Source organism: Chlorocebus sabaeus, chromosome 11, assembly GCF_047675955.1.
Source record: "Chlorocebus sabaeus isolate Y175 chromosome 11, mChlSab1.0.hap1, whole genome shotgun sequence".
In the NCBI taxonomy this organism is placed as follows: domain Eukaryota; kingdom Metazoa; phylum Chordata; class Mammalia; order Primates; family Cercopithecidae; genus Chlorocebus; species Chlorocebus sabaeus.
Window position 1 is genome coordinate 45,295,722 of NC_132914.1, and position 19,685 is coordinate 45,315,406.

At 35.0% G+C, this 19,685-nt stretch overlaps 1 protein-coding gene across 1 annotated transcript in view; it reads right to left on the reverse strand.

Annotated features, from left to right (window-relative positions):
* Positions 1-1,928: 1,928 nt before the first annotated feature.
* Positions 1,929-19,685, reverse strand: part of RPAP3 (RNA polymerase II associated protein 3) — a 38,797-nt gene continuing 21,040 nt past the window's right edge. Inside the window, exons 10-17 of the mRNA XM_008002990.3 lie at positions 16,414-16,535; positions 14,444-14,514; positions 14,233-14,334; positions 8,406-8,644; positions 7,199-7,385; positions 6,043-6,140; positions 5,267-5,367; positions 1,929-2,223 (exon numbers count right to left, since the gene is read on the reverse strand). Coding sequence (XP_008001181.1) covers positions 2,138-2,223; positions 5,267-5,367; positions 6,043-6,140; positions 7,199-7,385; positions 8,406-8,644; positions 14,233-14,334; positions 14,444-14,514; positions 16,414-16,535 — 1,006 coding nt within the window. The 3' untranslated portion in view covers positions 1,929-2,137. The remainder of the gene's footprint in view (positions 2,224-5,266; positions 5,368-6,042; positions 6,141-7,198; positions 7,386-8,405; positions 8,645-14,232; positions 14,335-14,443; positions 14,515-16,413; positions 16,536-19,685) is intronic.

Genomic DNA, 19,685 nt, shown 5'->3' on the forward strand with positions numbered 1-19,685 from the left:
CTGTATTTCTTCAGTTAACAGTCTCTACACAGGTAACACAACATAAAAACTGCAGCTGGGAGGCCGGGCGTGGTGGCTCATGCCTGTAATCTCAGAACTTTGGGAGGCCAAGGCGGGCGGATCACGAGGTCAGGAGATCAAGATCATCCTGGCTAACACGGTGAAACCTCGTCTCTACTAAACATACAAAAAAATTAGCTGGGCGTAGCAGCGGGCGCGGAGGCTGAGGCAGGAGAATGGTGTGAACCCGGGAGGCGGAGCTTGCACTGAGCTGAGATCAGGCCACTGCCCTCCAGCCTGGGTGACTGAGCGAGACCCTATCTCCAAAAAAAAAAACAAAAACAAAAAAAACTGCAGCCGGGAGTAGCTCAAATAGCTCTACATTAAGAGAAGACAGCACGTTCTGAACTGTCTTGGCCAATTTTTAGCTCTATAATCATGCAGAGAACACTAACCCTCTGAGCCTCCTTTTCTTACGTTAAGAATGACAATAACATTACCTGCCCTGACTACCTTGTAAGTTTCTTCAAAGGATCATACCTTAGTCCATTCAGGTTGCTATAATAAAATGTCAAACTGGGTAGCTTATATTAATATAAACAGAAATTTATTTCTTACAGTTCTGGAGGCTGGGGAATCCAAGATTAAGATGCCAGCAGATTCTGGTCTCTGGTGTCTGGTGAAAGCCCACCTTCTTATTTGTAGATGGTGCCTTCTTATGTGTCCTTACATGGTAGAATTGGTGAACAAGCTCTCGGGGGCCTCTTTTACAAGGGCCTGCCCTCCTGACCTAATCACTTCCCAAAGGCCCCACCTCTGAAGACCATCGCCTTCAGGGTTAGGATTTCAACATACGAATTTGTGGGGGATATAAACATTCAGATCATAGCAGATAAAAAGCTAAAATCCATTGCCTGTTTATATATCATAATACATTTGACAACGAACAAAAAATAAACGCTATCTTAAGTGTATTGTAAAGCATTCAAATTATCCAAATTACAAACATATCTCAATAATTTATACCACAACCTGGAGAAATTATCTTTGTAAATAAATTATGATTACTTCTCAAACAATTCATAAGAATGGTAATATGTATAATGGCAATAAAAATTAATAATATTGTATAAAATTGTAAACTGAACTGTCTTATTGATGCTGATAACAATTATAGGATGGTGTCCTAATATTTTTTAACAACTTGATAGTCTCTAAAATTACACTGGTTTTACCAGTTTACACCATGCCAAAAATTTGCTAGGCTGCTACTTTAAACATTTACTTAATATGATTCTTGTGTCAAATTCAATTAAATTTTATAAGTATCAGTTGAGCACCTAACTATGTGCAAAGATTTGTACTAGGTACCATGCAGAGTACAGCGATGAATAGAGTTCTAGCCCTACTTTCAAAAGCTTACAAACGCTACACTCACATCCAACACGTACATATGGGCTATATACTAATTAGTACTTTAAACATTACTAATTTTTACATTTTTACACCTTCATTAGATTATCTGTCCTTAGCTGGTATGTAACATGGATATCATAAGGGAAAAAACCCTATGGCATTAACATGTAAGAATACTGTGATACTTCAATTAACCTAGTTTGAAAGTCTAGTTAAAAGTCTTCTTTCTTTCAACATAAATACTAAAAATGTATACCCTGCAACTAAATAACTTTATGTTAGTGAATTGGCACAATAACATTAAAAAGTTTTATAAAGAAAGGATCTCACTATTTAACTTCCTCTATACAAAGGTAATTATTCATATGCTTATGAAGCAGCTTTGGCATGTATTTACAAAAACTCATGAAAATATAAAAATGATGTTACATTTATGGGTCACTGAAGAATGTGTCTCAATTTAACATTTAAAATGACTCATACAATAAAATGCTGATCCTTACAAACATACCTCATTGTTTATATTTTTATTTTCAAAAAAACACAAAGTTCACTTGAATACAATTCTCACCAGTTAAATCACAATTCACTTTATAGTTAATTAGGTTCAAAGATAGTCCTTTCCTGCTATATAATTTCATTTTCTTAAAAAGCAAAACACTGTCAGTAGAAAAAATTTACATATGAAAGTCAAAAACAATCATTTCAGCAAAAATGGAAATCAACCACCATATCTTTTCTTGAGTTCTTCGACAGAATTATCCTTCAATCCTGACTTGTCTATGTGATTAAATAATGCATGTGCAACTGAAAAAGAAAAAAAAAATCTCCATTTTAATCTCATTTTTTAAAAACCAAGCAAAATGTAAATTAAAAGGAGCAATCTGATTTATCAAAAACATTTTACATTTTAAAGCAATAAATAGGTTTATAAATTCTAATTCAGATGTTTAAAAAGCCAATCTGAGAATACAAAATTATATAGCAATCCAACAATGGTTCTTTCCAGAATATTTTGCTTTAGTAGTATAAAATTTCCCCTGCATTCTCAATATTAATCTTGCAGATTAAACTTAATTCATTCTGTACTACCTTTAAAATGTTCACCCTGTGTAACAAGTGAACTTTTATTTACTTAATATTTTTATTTCAATTAAACTGTTTTTCAAACCTAAATCATTTTATTTTAAAAGAAAACTTTACATCACTACTGCAAATGAAAAATAGCAATGACATCGATGAAATCACACTTGATAGGACATTTAAATATTTTTATATTACAAATTAAAACTACTAAATGTTAAGAATAAGATTATGAATTGCAAAAAAATTGTATTTACTACCACTAATCTGTCGACACTCAACATTAGGAAAACACTGTTATAGTTCATGCTTCTCAACACTAAAACTGGAGAACTGGCTAACAGTTATTAATGATAATGGCAATAATAAAAGATAACAACAGCTAAGTATTTACTGAATACTCAGTTGCATGCCAGAACCATTCTAAGTGCTTTCCATGTTTAACTTAGCAGACAGTGGAAACCCCATCAAGACAGTACTATTTGTCAGCCACTCTGAAGAGCCCACTTGCATTCTCGGACACCTTGAACTTATCACATTAGAGTTACAATAAATTCATTCATTCAACACACTAACACTGAGGGGTTATTATGTACTAGCACTGAGGCCCAGAGAATGAGGTAGACAAAGTTCCTGCTGTCATGGAGCTTTCATTCTATTAGAGAGGGAGATATAATAAACATACACATAAACCACTGTCAGTTAGTAATATATTATGAAGAGAAATAAAGCAGAGTAAGAAGAGAGAGGTTGATTGGGGGTTGGTAAAGAAAGATGTCTTTGAAGCGGTGATAGATGAAAACCAAATGAAGAAGCACACAAGTGAAGATATGCAGGAAGATATCCTAGGTTGAGAGAAGAGCCAAACACAAAGTCCTCGAGGCCAAAATAAGTTTGGCAGTTTGGTAATTTTTTTTTTTTTTTCTTTTGAGACGGAGTTTCACTCTTGTTGCCCAGGCTAGAGTGCAATGGTGCGATCTCAGCTCACTGCAACCTATGCCTCCCAGGTTCAAGCAATTCTCCTGCCTCAGCCTCCCAAGTAGCTGGGATTACAGGTGTCCACCACCACACCCAGCTAATTTTCTCTTTTTTTTTTTTTGTATTTTTAGTAGAAATGGGGTTGCACCATGTTGGCCAGGCTGGTCTTGAGCTCCTGACTTCAGGTGATCTGCCTGCCTCGGCCTCCCAAAGTGCTGGGATTACAGGCGTGAGCCACCGTGCCCAGTCGGCAGTTTGGTATATTAAAAGCTACATAAAACCACTATAACAGGGCAGAGTAGTTGAAAAAAGACTGGTAAAAGATGAGGTCAAAACAGTAATAAGAAACAGTAACATTTTCAGGGATTTCAAGGAACATTTCTGGTTAACTAAAGCTAAAACCAAAACTTTTGGTTTAAACCCTCACTATTAAATATATATATATATATATATATATATATATAAAATTTTTATTTAACTATTTATTTGAGGCAGAGTCTCACTCTGTTGCCTAGGCTGGAATGCAGTGGCACACTCATGGCTCACTGCAGCCTCAACCTTCTGCGCAGAAACGATTCTCCCCCGAGTAGCTGGGACTACAGATGCATGCCACCGCAACCAACTAATTTCTGTATTTTTTGTAAAGACAGGGTTTTGCCATGTTGGCCAGGCTGGTCTCAAGCGATCCTCCCACCTTAACCTCCCAAAGTGCTGGGATTACAGGTATGAGCCACCATGCCTGGCCTAAAAAAATACATACCTAAATTACATGTCCACTTCCCTAAGTATAATTTCAAAAGTATCTTTCTTATAGATTTAAAAATCATTCAACATCACTGCTAAAAAGATAAAGAAGAAATAAAAGAAGCCCATGTATGTTTAGCACAGGAGGTATTTGAAAATGGTACACTGAGTTTTGCTAATTTTTAAAAATAAAAAAACAGACACACTTGTATGTGAATGATTTTTCTCTTTTTTCCTGAAACGAGTATAGTCCAAAACTCTGAGTAACTGAAGTTTCTGCATAGTGCAATTTTACTTTAATTAGGATTTCTCAAAACGGACTCTTTATGCCAAAGATTGTGATGTGGAAATAAAAGAGAAATAAAATTATTCAGGTTCATCACCTGCCACTTATTATTCCCTATTCTACAATCCAGCCATACCACTTTAAATTCTCTGGACTCAATTTGCTCTTTCCTGCCTCAGAACCGCCGCACATATCATTATTTCAGTTTAAAACTCTCTTGCCCAGCCTTTCCTCTGACTCTTGCACTTCTTTGAGAATTCAGCTAAAATCAAACTCAGGGAAATTACCTCTCTCAGAATAGATCAGGCCTTTACTATACCTCACCTGGTTACATGGTCCTGTGGCTTTGATCCTTTACATACTCAGTAACAGTAGGAACTCAACCATTATACCATTTACTGAGTTCTCAAGTAGAAGAACTCAGACTATGGAGTTGGACTGCCTGGGTTCGAATCCTGGGTCTGGCTTCCTAGCTATGCGACCTTAGCAAGTTTCTTAGCCTCTCTAGACCTGTTTCCTTCTCCGTAAAAGGAGAGTGAAAATAGTACCTACACTTCATAATATTGTCAGGACTAACAACACAATTTTAACTGTTGTTATCCAATTTAATTAACTGAAATATAATTTAATATAATTTAAATATAATTAAATGTAACCTTATACACAGTAAATAGTCAATAAATGTCAGCTATTATTTGTTGAATGAATAAAGGAAAGTACAAAAATAAACAAACATGGGAAAACTTTCATAGAACTTACTCTTCTTCTCTGTTTCTGACATAAACATCACTGCCATATCAAACCTTTTTAGTTCAGAAAGTCTTTGTAAGATTTCAAAGATGAGTGATGGTTTTTCTTTCCTGAAATAATCCAAATATAAAAACAAATGATCAGTTAAAAGTAGCTCATTTATTAATAATTCTGTTTACTAACACAAGGCATCTAATTATACATAAATGACATCATTTTTCCCCTGGATACTACCTATGTTTTAAATGTCCAAATGAAGAGATTTATCAAGTCAACTGAAGAAATTACAATATTCTTAAATAAGAGCTTAGCACGGAAACTATCATTCTGTTAAAACACTGGTCACTTCCACACCCTACTTTTCTCTACAAAAAAATTAAGAGTCCTTTTTCCTCCCTTTTAAACTTTTCCCTTTTTATTGTCTGTACTTGTCATTTCCTTGCAACTTCTGTAACAACGAAACCTACAAAAAGCTAACTTTGCTATATGCTGCTAATTTGCTATATACATTCAAAAAGAATGAACTCCCCAAATCATTGGAAATAGCATAGCATTATGAGAGTACAGTAAATCCTCACTTAACATCATCAATAGGTTCGTGAAAACTGCGACTTTATGTGAAATGGCATACTGTATAAACAAACCAACTTTACCATAGGCCAACTGATATAAACAAGACTTATGTTCCTATGTCTTAATCATTTTAATTAAAGTTGCAGTTTCCAAAAACCTATCAATGACATTAAGTGAGGACTTACTGTATAACTAAAAAAAACTTGACTTACTCAATGTAAAAGTCATGCAGAATTTTAATGATCTGGTTGAATACATCTGGATCCAGATTTTTCTGAAACAGCTTAGGATACAAAGATGGTTCAATTTGCTTGAAAAATAAAAATAAAAAGACAATTAATTGATGGCAACACTTACAGATCACAAATTACACAACAATTGCTTGGGTAAAAATAGTAAAGAAAACTACTTTGGGAGGCCAAGGCGGGAGGATCACCTGAGGTTGGGAGTTCAAGACCAGCCTGACCAACATGACGAAACCCCATCTCTACCAAAAATACAAAACATTAGCCGGGCATGGTGGCGCATCCCTGTAATCCCAGCTACTCAGGAGGCTGAGGCAGGAGAATCGCTTGAACCTGGGAGGCGGAGATTGTGGTAAGCTGAGATTGCGCCATTGCACTCCAGCCTGGGCAACAAGAGCAAAATTCCATCCCAAACGAAAAGAAAAGAATAACTACTATGCATTAGCACTTATGAATAATAATGGAGTCACATTAAAATGCAATCATGATAGAAGAATGAAAGTTACAGGAACTGCATGATAATCACTCTGTTCCAGTCACAGAAAAGTCTTATGAGCGGAAGAGATACACACCATCCTAAGAGAGACAGAAAACTTTAGAGGCTCTCAAAAAACACTAGAGATTTTAAAAAGTAGAATTACATGAGAAAATGTATTTGGAAGTAATTTTATATTGCATAATTATAAGGAAATGTTACTCTCATTACACTTGAAAAAGACCATGCTAATCCATTATTTGCTAAATTTCATAGGATTTGATTCTTTTTCTTAGAGCAAATATTATAAGAATGATTGCCTACATATTGCAAGTACTGCTTGGCACACAGAAGACACTCAATGCATTTCAGGATTTTTATGAAGAATTAAGCTTAAGCTAATATATATGAAATTAGATTAAGTTATTTGAGACAATAGAATTTGACACAGAATCTATTGCCAAAGGAGAACACCCAGGTTCCCTGGTTGTAAATATTTTTAAATGGTCTGACCAGGGTGATGTATTCTACAATAATTTCTACAATAATATCTTACAAAAAGCAAATATGGCACCATTATTATAAAGTGACAAAAGAAGTTCTCTGACCTTTTACTTACAACAGAAGTACTAGCTTCCTCTCTCTTACCTTTAAATACTGAAACAACATATCTGGAGAACTTTTCAATTGTCTGAAATCAGATTCGAGCTGGAACGAGTTTGCAGGAATTGGAGGAAGAACAGTTGTGGCAAACTGAGCAGGTTTTTGTCCTATCTCTCTAGTCAATTTCTCGCTGTAAGACTGACATACATCCTGTTTCAAATTGGCTTGAGGTCTGAAATATTTCAGAGGCATCAAACAGAAAAGAACCATAAATAATCAGCTCAATCAAGGAGACATCAATAAAAATTTTTAAATTTTTGATATTATATAATCTCTTTGTATTATACAAGCATTCAAAATTATTTCAGCTAATAATATATAAACATTTTTTGGCAAAATAGATTAAGCTCTTGCAAATTTTCACATGCTGGCTATGAAATGACTATTCTACTCTGCTGGGCAGCTAGTCCATCCACCTTTTGAGTACACCATTTCTATATATTTCAGTTACCGTGTCACATACACTAATGATTTAGCCTTTCAAAGATCTAAATGATCATTTTCAAGATACTCCAAAAAGGAAGAAACGCATCTTCCAAAAAAAAAAAAAAAAACTGCCTATTTAGTATTGTCCCATGATCTATACTATCACTTTAAATAAAAGTACTATTGAAGTTCAAAGTTTACAAGAAAAAATCAACTTTTAGCAGGTTTGCTGAGCAGCAATGTAGAACTATGAGTAAGGTTTCCAATACCTCAAAATGAACCTAATTAGTCTGTATCTTCTATATTCTCATTATTAAGAAAAAACACATAAACTATTTTTTAAATGCCAAATAAAAGTTAAAGTCCACAACAGTCTTAAATACTAATGGATGAAATAATGGCAATACATAAATTTTACATTTTTATGAAGCTTCCTTTAAAAAAATTAAAATTTTGCTGAACTAAACTGAAATCCTAGAAATGAAAAATTTTAAACAAAATCAATTTTCAAGATACCTTCTTACCATCTCTAAATTTCATACTGTGGTTAAAATAAAAAATAAAAAAAAAAAAAAAGATAGTAATCATTCCTTAAGCAAAATCACCCTTACAATAAGTACAAATAAAAAAGAAAAAGCCAGAACCTTAAGTTAGGCAGTTCAAAAAATCAGCATGATGAGTACAAATCAGAAGTCTCAATAATACCAATTCTCCAGTGGAATTATCCCATTCTAGATGATCATCAAATAACAGTATTTCTACTCACTGCAGGGATGAAGTATCACTGATTTCTTCTATTTTCAATACTTTTGCTCTTGGAGTATCACTTGTGGGAAAAAGGTCATCTTGGCTTGAATTCTTCTTACTTGTGGTGCCGGTGGCTGCTATTACATTTGCTAGATTAATAGGATTATTCTCTGGAGCAGCAGCAGTAGTGCTATCTGGCACATCAATAGTCTGTATCAAATTACCAGTTTCTTCAATAATAACCTTCTTGAGTGGTTTCTAAAACAATTAAAATCAATTCCTTAAATCAAAATATTAAAGGTTTCCTATTTTAGAGTCACAAGTTAAAAGGCTACAATGTTCTTACAGCTAATATCCCAGTGATTAGTAAATTCAGTTTGGTGGCTAGGCAGGCGTAGGAGTCTGAGAATACAAAAATAAAAAGCTATACAAAGCACTTATCCCAGGTAGGTCTAAATGAGGGAGGGAGACATGTATATGTAAATATATAAGGCCATGGGTATGTTTAAGAGATGAAAGCACAAAATGCTAAGAGAACACAGGAGGGAAGATAAACACTGGCATAAGGGAAGCCTTCACAGAAAAAGTACACAGGAATGGCAAAGTTGAAGGGTGCAGCACGGTCAGTGGAAAAGTGAGAGGTCCAGTGGGGCTGGTGCAAGGCAAGGCACGGTGGAGACGAAGCCTGAAAGGCTGCTTGAAGACAGCTTATGAAGGGACTTGGATGCCATAGAAGGAGTTTGGACTCTATTCTAGGGGCAATACAGCAAAGAAATTATCAAACCAACAGTAGTAGGGATTGTGGACTAACTGAAGGCAAGTGGAATAAGGGCAGACAATAACCAACATTATGTATGGGATAGACTATCATTAAAACCTAAACAAACATGTTTACTAGATTAATAGGATTATATATACAGTAGCCGGATAAAACTAGCCCAGGATTAAAAATGTGTCAAGTAATATTCACAAAGTTGGTAAAAGTAAACCCTTTTTTCCAATTTAATAAAGTAAATGGCTTTCACTGTTTATCTCGATGACCACACGTGTCATTTTCAACTTATGTTGATATTTCATAATATATTTATATCTAATAAAATATAACAATATTCTTCACTATATCATCATACCAGACACACAGAAATACACTGAGGAGCTATTGTTCCACCAAGGGTATTGAAAAATGAAACAAGTTAAGAAAAGCTTCTTCTAAAATTTGCAAATATTGATTAACAGTTGGCGCTATATACTTTTATATAGTTTGAAATTTGTTTTATCTTTAGAAAAGAGAAAAAAACTTTCCTCGATATACTCTAAGTATACATTCCAACAACACAGTTGAATTATAAATTGCAAAGTTATAAATATAAGAACTTCTGCTTCTGCAATAGATATCAAACTCAATGTTAAAACCAGAAATTCCATTAACGCAGCTGAGATATGACCCAATGGTAATAAATGAGTGTTACTAAATGAAGGTACAAAAATGAAAAAGCTGTAAGAAAATTTGTAACAGAATCCTTCAAGCAGTTCTATTTTAAAGAATAATATTAAATTACGGCCTATGCTTTGCTAAGAACTGTATCAGCAACAGTTTTCATCAAGATACTGATCAAGAATGGATATGTCTATTAAACCTTTTCCTTGACAACAGATATGTAAATAATGATTTGAATTTATGAATTTCCTAATCACTGGTCTCTGCTAAGTGTAGACCCAGGGTACTGAGAGCTGCTGAGGGTCACTGATGACAGCTGGAAGGACTGTGGGGAAGAACAGTATGCTAGTAACAGGAGTAAACCATGAAAGAAACCACTACAGAAAGAAAGAATTTAAGAAAATATGAAAGGTTCAATTCATTCCTTTTTTAAATCATGACTCAGAAGCATTAACATTTTATTTAGTTGTATATTGTGATCATTTAAAAAAAAAAAAAGAGAGAGAGAAAAGAACAAAGGAATAAAGAGAAAAAGGGACCAAATAGGTGAAGTTTTGACATCAGGAAACAGAAAAATGAAAAAAAAAAAAAAAGGAAATAAAGCAAAATAAGATATTTTAGCAGAGACTAAAGGATCAGGAAAACTTTCACTTGATACCATTCTCAGGGGAAATCCCAGGCCCAAGTTCACCTACGTCTCTGCTCTCCTATACTCTGTCCAGAGGTTTGCTAAAAATACTTCCAAGCTGCCAGCCCTTCAAGAACAGACTACCCTGGCCTAGCCTTCATTTCAATAATACTGAGACTTACTCTCTCTCTACTTTCTGTAGTCTTCCTTTCTTTCCTGACCACTTTCCCCAGTGACCAGGTGGTGTCACAAATATGTGACTAAAAAGGAAATTAAAATTCGTTTCACCTGAAATTGCCTCAACATTTACGCACATTATTTCCTTTGATATAATCTGGGAGTTATTCTCAATTTAAGGAGAAAAAGTAAGGATAACACAGGGATTAACTAACTTGCTCAAGATTGCGAAGTTTTATCAAGTGGGGCTCAAATCCAGTCTCAAAGGCATTATACTAAACTGCTATCCTCTACTTTTTAAAAATAATGCCCACATTTTTTTTTATCATGAAGATCCATTATAAAAATAAACAGCAATTTTTTCCCTCCCCACTGGGATACTAACTTTGTTGATTTTGGATCATTTACACAACGGTTTACCCCAAGATTTCTCATTTCCTAGAGGTGTTTTGTTTTGTCATATTGCCATAAGAGATTTAAATTCACATTGTATTTTCACAACTATTAACATAAATTCATTTTTAACAAGAAGGTGAACCCAACAAATTTGTAAAAGCTACTTATTGTATGTTAGTCGCAGGACATTACACATATCACGTGGCAATGTTTTTATAATTATGGACAGTGACGTCTAACAAAGGCCTTCTGTAAACTTGTGAATTAATTTTTATAAGGAAGTCTTACAAAGATGTAAAAGTTTAAACTATATTTAATATTTAATCACTTTTACTGAAAAGAACAGTAAATAAACATGTGAAAATGACCATAATGTGTGAAAACAACTAGATTTATCCCTGACATGCACAACACACACAACCAGTATTACCAAAAATACAGCTGTAATAGGCCAGGCACGGTGGCTCATGCCTACAATCCTAGCACTTTGGGAGGCCAATCACTTGGGCAGATCACTTGAGGTCAGGAGTTCAAGACCAGTCTGGACAACATGGTGAAACCCTGTCTCTACTAAAATTACAAAAATTAGCCAGGCATGGTGGCAGGTGCCTGTAATCCCAGCTGCAAGGGAGGCTGAGGCAGGAGAATTGCTTGAACCCAGGAGTCAGAGGTTGCAGTGAGCTATCTTGCCACTGCACTCCAGCCTGGGGGACAAGAGTAAAACGCCGTCTCAAAAAAAAAAAAAAAAAAAAAAAAATACAGTCATATTAAATGCATTGGAAAAGTATTAAACTAAGAAATCTATTTGCTACTAACTACTAACTAGTACAAACGTAACAAAACAAACTTTCTCTCCTTTTCTGCCTTTACAAAAAGAGGATAAAAATACCTCCTCTGACTTCCTTATGAAATTCTTATTTCTAATGAAGAAAACTGTTATGCAGAGTATCGTCTATGCATAACAGTTTAAGAGGGCAGGAAGAGGATCTTGATCAGTCGGGGTACATAGACAGGTTTTCTGAGGGTGATATCTTTTAGTTTTCTGACTTGGTGGTTTCATGGGTATTCACTTTGTAATTATTCTCTAAATCACACTTTGTCTTGTGTACTTTACTGTACATTTCATAATTTACTTGATGCAAGGGTGTTTATCCCAACTTCAGAAAAGAATAGTAATAAAAATACAAAGACATTTAAATTCTATAAAATGCAAAACTGCTTGAAATTCCTTTAATATAAGAGAAATAGGTAGAAATATTAAAATTTACAGTGTTAAATTAAAATAGTCACTAAAAAAGTTACCCCAAAACGCTAAACACTGCTAAATTTCCCTCATATGTCAGTAATCCTAGGAAGTATTTCTTAAAGATTCTTAAAAAAAAAAAAAAAAGTCCCCAGGAAGACATTTCCACATTTCCTTTAAGAGTTAGGGGACGTTCCAAGATGGCCAAATAGAAACAGCTCCAGTCTGCAGCTCCCAGCGTGATCAATGCAGAAGACAGGTGATTTCTGCATTTCCAACTGAGGTCACTAACATCAAAGAGCAAAGGTAGATTAAACCACAAAGATGGGGAGAAATCAGAGCAGAAAACCTGAAAATTCTAAAAATCACAGCACCTCTTCTCCAAAGGATCGCAGCTGCTCGCCAGCTGGACAGAGAATGACTTTGATGAGCTGACAGAAGTAGGCTTCAGAAGGTCAGTAATAACAAACTTCTCTGAGCTAAAGAAGGAACTATACTACAAGGCTACAGTAAGCAAAACAGCATGGTACTGGTACCAAAACAGAGATATAGACCAATGGAACAGAACAGAGTCCTCAGAAATAATACCACACATCTACAGCCATCTGATCTTTGACAAACCTGAGAGAAACAAGAAATGGGGAAAGGATTCCCTATTTAATAAATGGTGCTGGGAAAATTGGCTAGCCGTAAGTAGAAAGCTGAAACTGGATCCTTTCCTTACTCCTTATACGAAAATTAATTCAAGATGGATTAGAGACTTAAATGTTAGACCTAATACCATAAAAATCCTAGAAGAAAACCTAGGTAGTACCATTCATGACATAGGCATGGGCAAAGACTTCATGTCTAAAACACCAAAAGCAACGGCAGCAAAAGCCAAAATTGACAAATGGGATCTCATTAAACTAAAGGGCTTCCGCACAGCAAAAGAAACTACCATCAGAGTGAACAGGCAACCTACAGAATGGGAGAAAATTTTTGCAATCTACTCATCTGACAAAGGGCTCATATCCAGAATCTACAAAGAACTCAAACAAATTTACAAGAAAAAAACAACCCCATGGAAAAATGAGCAAAGGATATGAACAGACACTTCTCAAAAGAAGACATCTATGCAGTCAACAGACAAATGAAAAAATGCTCATCATCACTGGTCATCAGAGAAATGCAAATCAAAACCACAATGAGATACCATCTCACACCAGTTAGAATGGCAATCATTAAAAAGTCAGGAAACAACGATGTTGGAGAGGATGTAGAGAAATAGGAATGGCTTTTATACTGTTGGTGGGAGTATAAATTGGTTCATCCATTGTGGAAGACAGTGTGGTGATTCCTCAAGGATCTAGAACCAGAATTACCATTTGACCCAGCCATTCCATTACTGGGTATATACCCAAAGGATTATAAATCATGCTACTATAAAGACACATGCACACGTATGTTTACTGAGGCACTATTCACAATGGCAAAGACTTGGAACCAACCCAAATGTCCAGCAATGATAGACTGGATTAAGAAAATGTGGCACATGTACATTACGGAATACGGAATACTATGCAGCCATAAAAAAAGATGAGTTCATGTCCTTTGCCAGACAAACTATCACAAGGACAGAAAACCAAACACCACATGTTCTCACTCATAGGTGGGAACTGAACAATGAGATCACTTGGACACAGAGCGGGGAATATCACACACCAGGGCCTGTTGTGGGGGTGGGTTTTGTGGGAGGGATAGCATTAGGAGAAATACCTAATGTAAATGATGAGTTGATGGGTGCAGCAAACCAACATGGCACATGTATACCTATGTATCAAACCTGCACATTGTGTACATGTACCCTAGAACTTAAAGTATAACAACAATAAAAAAAAGTTTCTTAATACAATAGTTGGTTTCTAATTCTCTTAATACAACATATTTAAATGGCAAGGAAAAAATGAAAGTGCTTTACTTACAGTTGATCCAGGATGTGGTGGATTATCAATGGGTTTTACCACATTTTGTCTTTGTGTGGAATCAAGAAAGACATCATCCCAGTGTCCTTTCTCAATTAATTCCTTGAAAATAAATTTATAATCATAACTATCAAAATATTCATTATACAACAAATAAATATATTTATGTTTCAGAAAATATGACCATGTTTGAGTGAAAAGAATACATTACCTTTTTAATTTTGGAGAGTTCAGTTACTGCTTGCTTATTTCCAGGTTCCAGAAGTAAAACAGTTTCAAAATCTAAAGTGAGTTTTTTAAAAATATTACAACATAGTTAAAATGTGGAGTTTTCATATTTGCATGTATATTCATGATACATTCAGTTGGTAATCACATTTTTAGCTCAAGAAGTTTTACTCGGATTACTAGGAAACAGGTGAGCTATAGTAAGAACCTTTACTGAACACTGTCGTAGTTGTTTTATATGAATTTTCACGTAACCCTCACTACAATCCCACTTTAAAGGTGATAAAACTGAAGCCCCTAGAGGTCATCTAACTTAGCAAAGTTCACCAAGTAAACAAATGACAGAGTAACTCATTAAATGTAAAATATTAATAGATTAAGAGAATTACATACAACAAAGTATTACTCAGCCTTAAAAAGGAATGAAATTCTGATACATGCTCCAACATGGACATTATGCTAAGTCAAATAAGCCAGAGGCAAAAGGACAAATACTGCATGATTCCACTTACATAGGCTATCTAGAACAGTCAAATTCAGAGACAGAAAGTAGAATGGAGGTTACCAGGGCTAGGGGGAGACGAGAATGGAGAGTTATTGTTTAAAGTGTATAGAGTTTTAGAATGGGATGATGACAAAGTTCTGGAGATGGACAGTGGTGATGGCTGCACAATGTAAATGTACTTAATGCCACTGAGCTATATATTGAAAAATGGTTAAAATAATAAATTTAATGTTACATTTTTTTTACCACAATAAAAAAACACTGCTGTAGCTAACAGGCTTACAGAGAAACTGCTAGATTTTAAATGCACATACCAGAAAACAATAGAGACTGAAAATCACTTATCTAAGTACTGATCTCAAGAAGCTAGAAAAACAGCAAATTAAACCAAAAGAAAGTTGAAGGAATAAAATAAAGAGCAGAAGGAAATTAAATAGAAAACACACATAGGAGAACCAAGTTGGTTCTTCGAAAAGACTAACTCAATGAATACCCTAAAAGACAAGATCATAAAAAAAAGAAAAAAGAAAAAAAAAAAAAAACTTGTATCAAGAATTAAAATGGCATCAGATCTCCATTATCCTCCATTCCCTACCTGCTGATAAAACCACTGCTCAAAGAGTTTTAAAAAAAAAAAAAAAATTCAATCACTAACAGAAATTCTTGAGTTTGCAGGATGGCAGATAGGAAAAAATACAATTTGCTGAAACAATGAAACTTCCTCTGCTCGCTGGGATTTTAAAAAAGAAAAAACAACAACTCCTGAAATTGGTTGGAACCAAGATGGCCAAGTGGAGGTTGCACAAAAACAAGCTTGCTGATGTCATAGCCTGAATTTCCACCAAGTTCTACTAACTACCCCAAATTTGCATCTGCAATCCATTAGTTAGCATGAAGAGACAGTTACATACGCCCAAGAGCTTTTCCCTTTCCTTCCACTAATTACCTGATAATTCCAGTATCTACCTTCCTAAACCTTTTCTAACAAAATTACTGCTTTAACACCAGGACAAGGAGACAGATTTGAGTTTTGATTCCTGTTTCTTTGGGAGTCAACCTTCAATATAAATAAAGCCTTTTCTCAAAAACCTGGTGTCACAGTATTGGCTTCAAGCACATCACGCAGTGAGTCCCTTTTGCTCAACAACACTGATTCCCTTCCTTTTCATTCTTGTCTTTTTATCGCTTTTTCCATTTTCACCTATAATTAAAATTTTTGATTAATGCTGGCTGGCAATTAGCCAGAATGTATGCTACTAAACAAAAGATAATCTGGTACACTGCAGAAGCTGCATTCCTCCAAATCTATTCATGATCTAAACTGTGGAAAGAAAACATAACTCCCTAAGTTCAATATCTTTGAACCACGGGTAAGTTACATGAATCTCTGCTTCTAAAACTTGGGCACTCATCAGGATGACTGAGTGCCAGCTGTTATAAAGTCTTACCTTGTTTTGCCTCATTTAGCTTTCCCAAAAATGTTCTTGCAGTTCCTCTTCTGGCAAAAGCTTTAGAATATGAGCCATCTAATAAAATGGCTTGTGTGCAGTCTTTTTCAGCTTCTTCGTATCTATTGAACATGATAAAATTACTGACTGGAAAAAAGGCAGCTTATGGAAAAATGTCATATAAGCTAAGTTTCTAATTTTAAAAGCTTGTATATAATTTAAATCACTAACTCCTAAATCTGTGTTTGAAGTGGAGAACTACTTTATAAATTTTTTATTCTCACCAAATCTTAGAATCATCGGTGAGGAGGGAGAAGGTACAAGATTGAGGGAATGTTAGGAGAGTCTGCTGGAGCAATGGAATAATAATGCAAAAGTATGACTAGGGCAGACAAAAGAATACCACTGCTGGCAGCCTACCTCTTCTCCAAGTCTCAATATGCACAGGTACTACATTAGAATTTTAACTGGCATTACTTTTCTAATAAAACTTTATTAACATTTACCCACAGCAAACTTCCCATACTCATAGAAAAACCAAAAAATGAGAATTTGCTATGTATGTGATAGTATATCATCTAATACTTTGCATAAATACTACTCAGCCATGCAACCAGCAATCAATTCAGACTTACAGATTTACTCATTACTGCTCTACAATAACAAAGTGCTTAAGAAGAGCTCAAAAAACGCCCCCCCAAAAAACACCCAACAACAAAAATACCTGAGATATTCCCATATATTAACATGGCATTAATGAATTATTGTTAATTTCTTAGGAGTGCTAATGGTTGTTGTTATGCATAAAATATCCTTTCTTTAGCGATAAAACGTCATGATTTGCTTTACAATAATTCAGGGGGAAAATGCTGAAACAAATATGATCCAAAAAAGTATGGCCTGATAGAATTAGATGATGGACACATGGGGTTTATTATACTACTTTTGTATAAGTTTGAAAAGTTTCATATTTAAAAAAAAAAAAAAACTCCTGTAACTGCATTCTCCCCAAGGCCTAAATGGATGTCATCTTCCCCTCAAAACAAGATCTCATATGAACAAAATCAGAATTTTGAATGAACTTAAACATCTCTGATTTATTTAACTACTTTCCAGCAAGAGATAAAGAACGTATCTGCGTTCATGCCCTTATCAATGTATTGTCTACTTGCCTGATTATAACATTCAAGATTCCCACATGGCCCCCACACTTTTCAGGATAAAGTCAAACTGCTTTGAAGCGTAAAGTCAGGGGCCTGCCTGAGTATCTGGCCTTCTCTCTGCCACTGTCCCCTGCGGTAACAGCCATAATATGAACTACTCACCCTTTCCAGGTTGAGGTACCATCAACCTGCCTACCCCCATGTCTTTGAACCTGCACTAGAACACTTGACCTGTTTCTTGTTTTTTCACCTCACTAACTCATATTACTCGTTTAGATCTCAGTTTGGTTTGAACAATTCAAGTTGCTTTCCACGAATTCCCCTGCCTGGACTCAGTCTATGCCAGCATTCTTCCCACCCTGAATTCCCATAGCATGTGTCCTTCATAGCATTATCTTAGCATATTTTCACAAATATTGGTCTCCTTTTCTGTCGCTCCCTGCAAACTTCGGGTTTCTTAAAAACAACTATACATTAGTATACTTAATACCTTCCACAGCGCCTAACAGAACACCTGATACATTTTAGCACAATAAATGTTTGCTGAATAAGTAAATCAAAAAATTTCCAACACCCAAATTCAAAGAAAATTTAGAAGATAAATGTTTAGGAAACCATTTTAATTGCATATTTAATTTCATGTTCTATTGTACAGCTGAAGAAAACCCACCAATTTTTCTTAAAGTCTGAAGTTGCCACAGAGGTAGATGATTTTTCTTTGAAAATAGACTCATGTAAGTCCTTTAAAATTGTTAAATGTCTCCCGTGCACTCCATTTGTAAACTGAATTTAGAAAAATCCAATCAACAAACATCTTTTAGGTGGTTGGAGAAAAAGACAAACTAATCAAAAATAGAATAAAAATGGTGAGTGCAAACAACTATCATCTCTGCCTAGCTCCTTAGCCGTGACTCCTTCTGATTTTCCGTTAGGTCCACTTGTCCTAAGTCTACTCTAGCTCTAGTGTCAATGCCATCCCTAATCACCATTAAGTGAACCCTCTACTAAATCAAGTCTTAATCTGGTTCCAGTTCCAGCAACCAAGATTCCACCTTATTTTTGTGACCAACTCTCAACTCTGTTTCCCAAATCTAATATCTAATACTACTGGGTTGTTTTCTTCTTATCCTATCTCTAAATCTATGCTTTACTCACTCTAAGAATAGGACCCAGATTTGTTCTTGGTCAGTCCTCTTCAAGGACTACAATGTAGGCCCAAACTTCTGTCTTTATTTCTGATTATCTTACTTCTTCAGCCTTTCTGAACCTAACCATCTACTAACCTACGTTCCACAATTTGCCAGCTCACAGATACTCCATTACTGTAACTCAAGGATGTCTTGCTCATCTCCTGATGCAATCTACTAATGTAGACTATCACCTCCAGAAACCACATTCTCTAGGAATCCTCGCTGGCCTAACTAGGTGAATTCCTTCTTACTCCCTACTGCTACCCTACACACTAGTAGGTAAGACTGACTATACTGCTGGTTCTCATTAGCTCTAATTTGACACCGTTTGTAGAACCTCAAGCTATAGGACGGTTACCTAAACTAGGAGTAGTCCAAGATTGAAATGTTGCTTTTTTATGTTCCTCACATAGTCCATAATACATAACAATCTCCACGCACAGAAAAAAATTCTGATATTAACTGTGAATCTAAAAGATAAACTAGAAAAAGATACAAATAACAGTCATAAAGTTCTTTTAATTTAAAGTATACTCTGCTAACTTGGTATAATATATTCCACTAATATGATTATCAACTAAAGCAATAAAACTAATACAATAGATATCTTATAAATGCATATGTAATCTCTCACCTATAAGAAGGTATTACTCTTAGCATTAATCAAACCAACGGACTCAGGCTTTACAATTTTTAAACCAATGCACAATTCTTCCATAGCAAAAATCAAAATTTTCATAAGCTAGCAAGAGAAGCAATAATCTTTACTCTGACTAGTCAACAAAAGAATCTATCTCTAATGATATCTATTGCTTTAAATGAGGTTAAATATATAATCAAAATTTATTTCTATGACAGGAGCTCCTAACCTGAGATTCTCTGGGGGATGTGAAAACTTGTTTAGGAAAAAAACTGTATC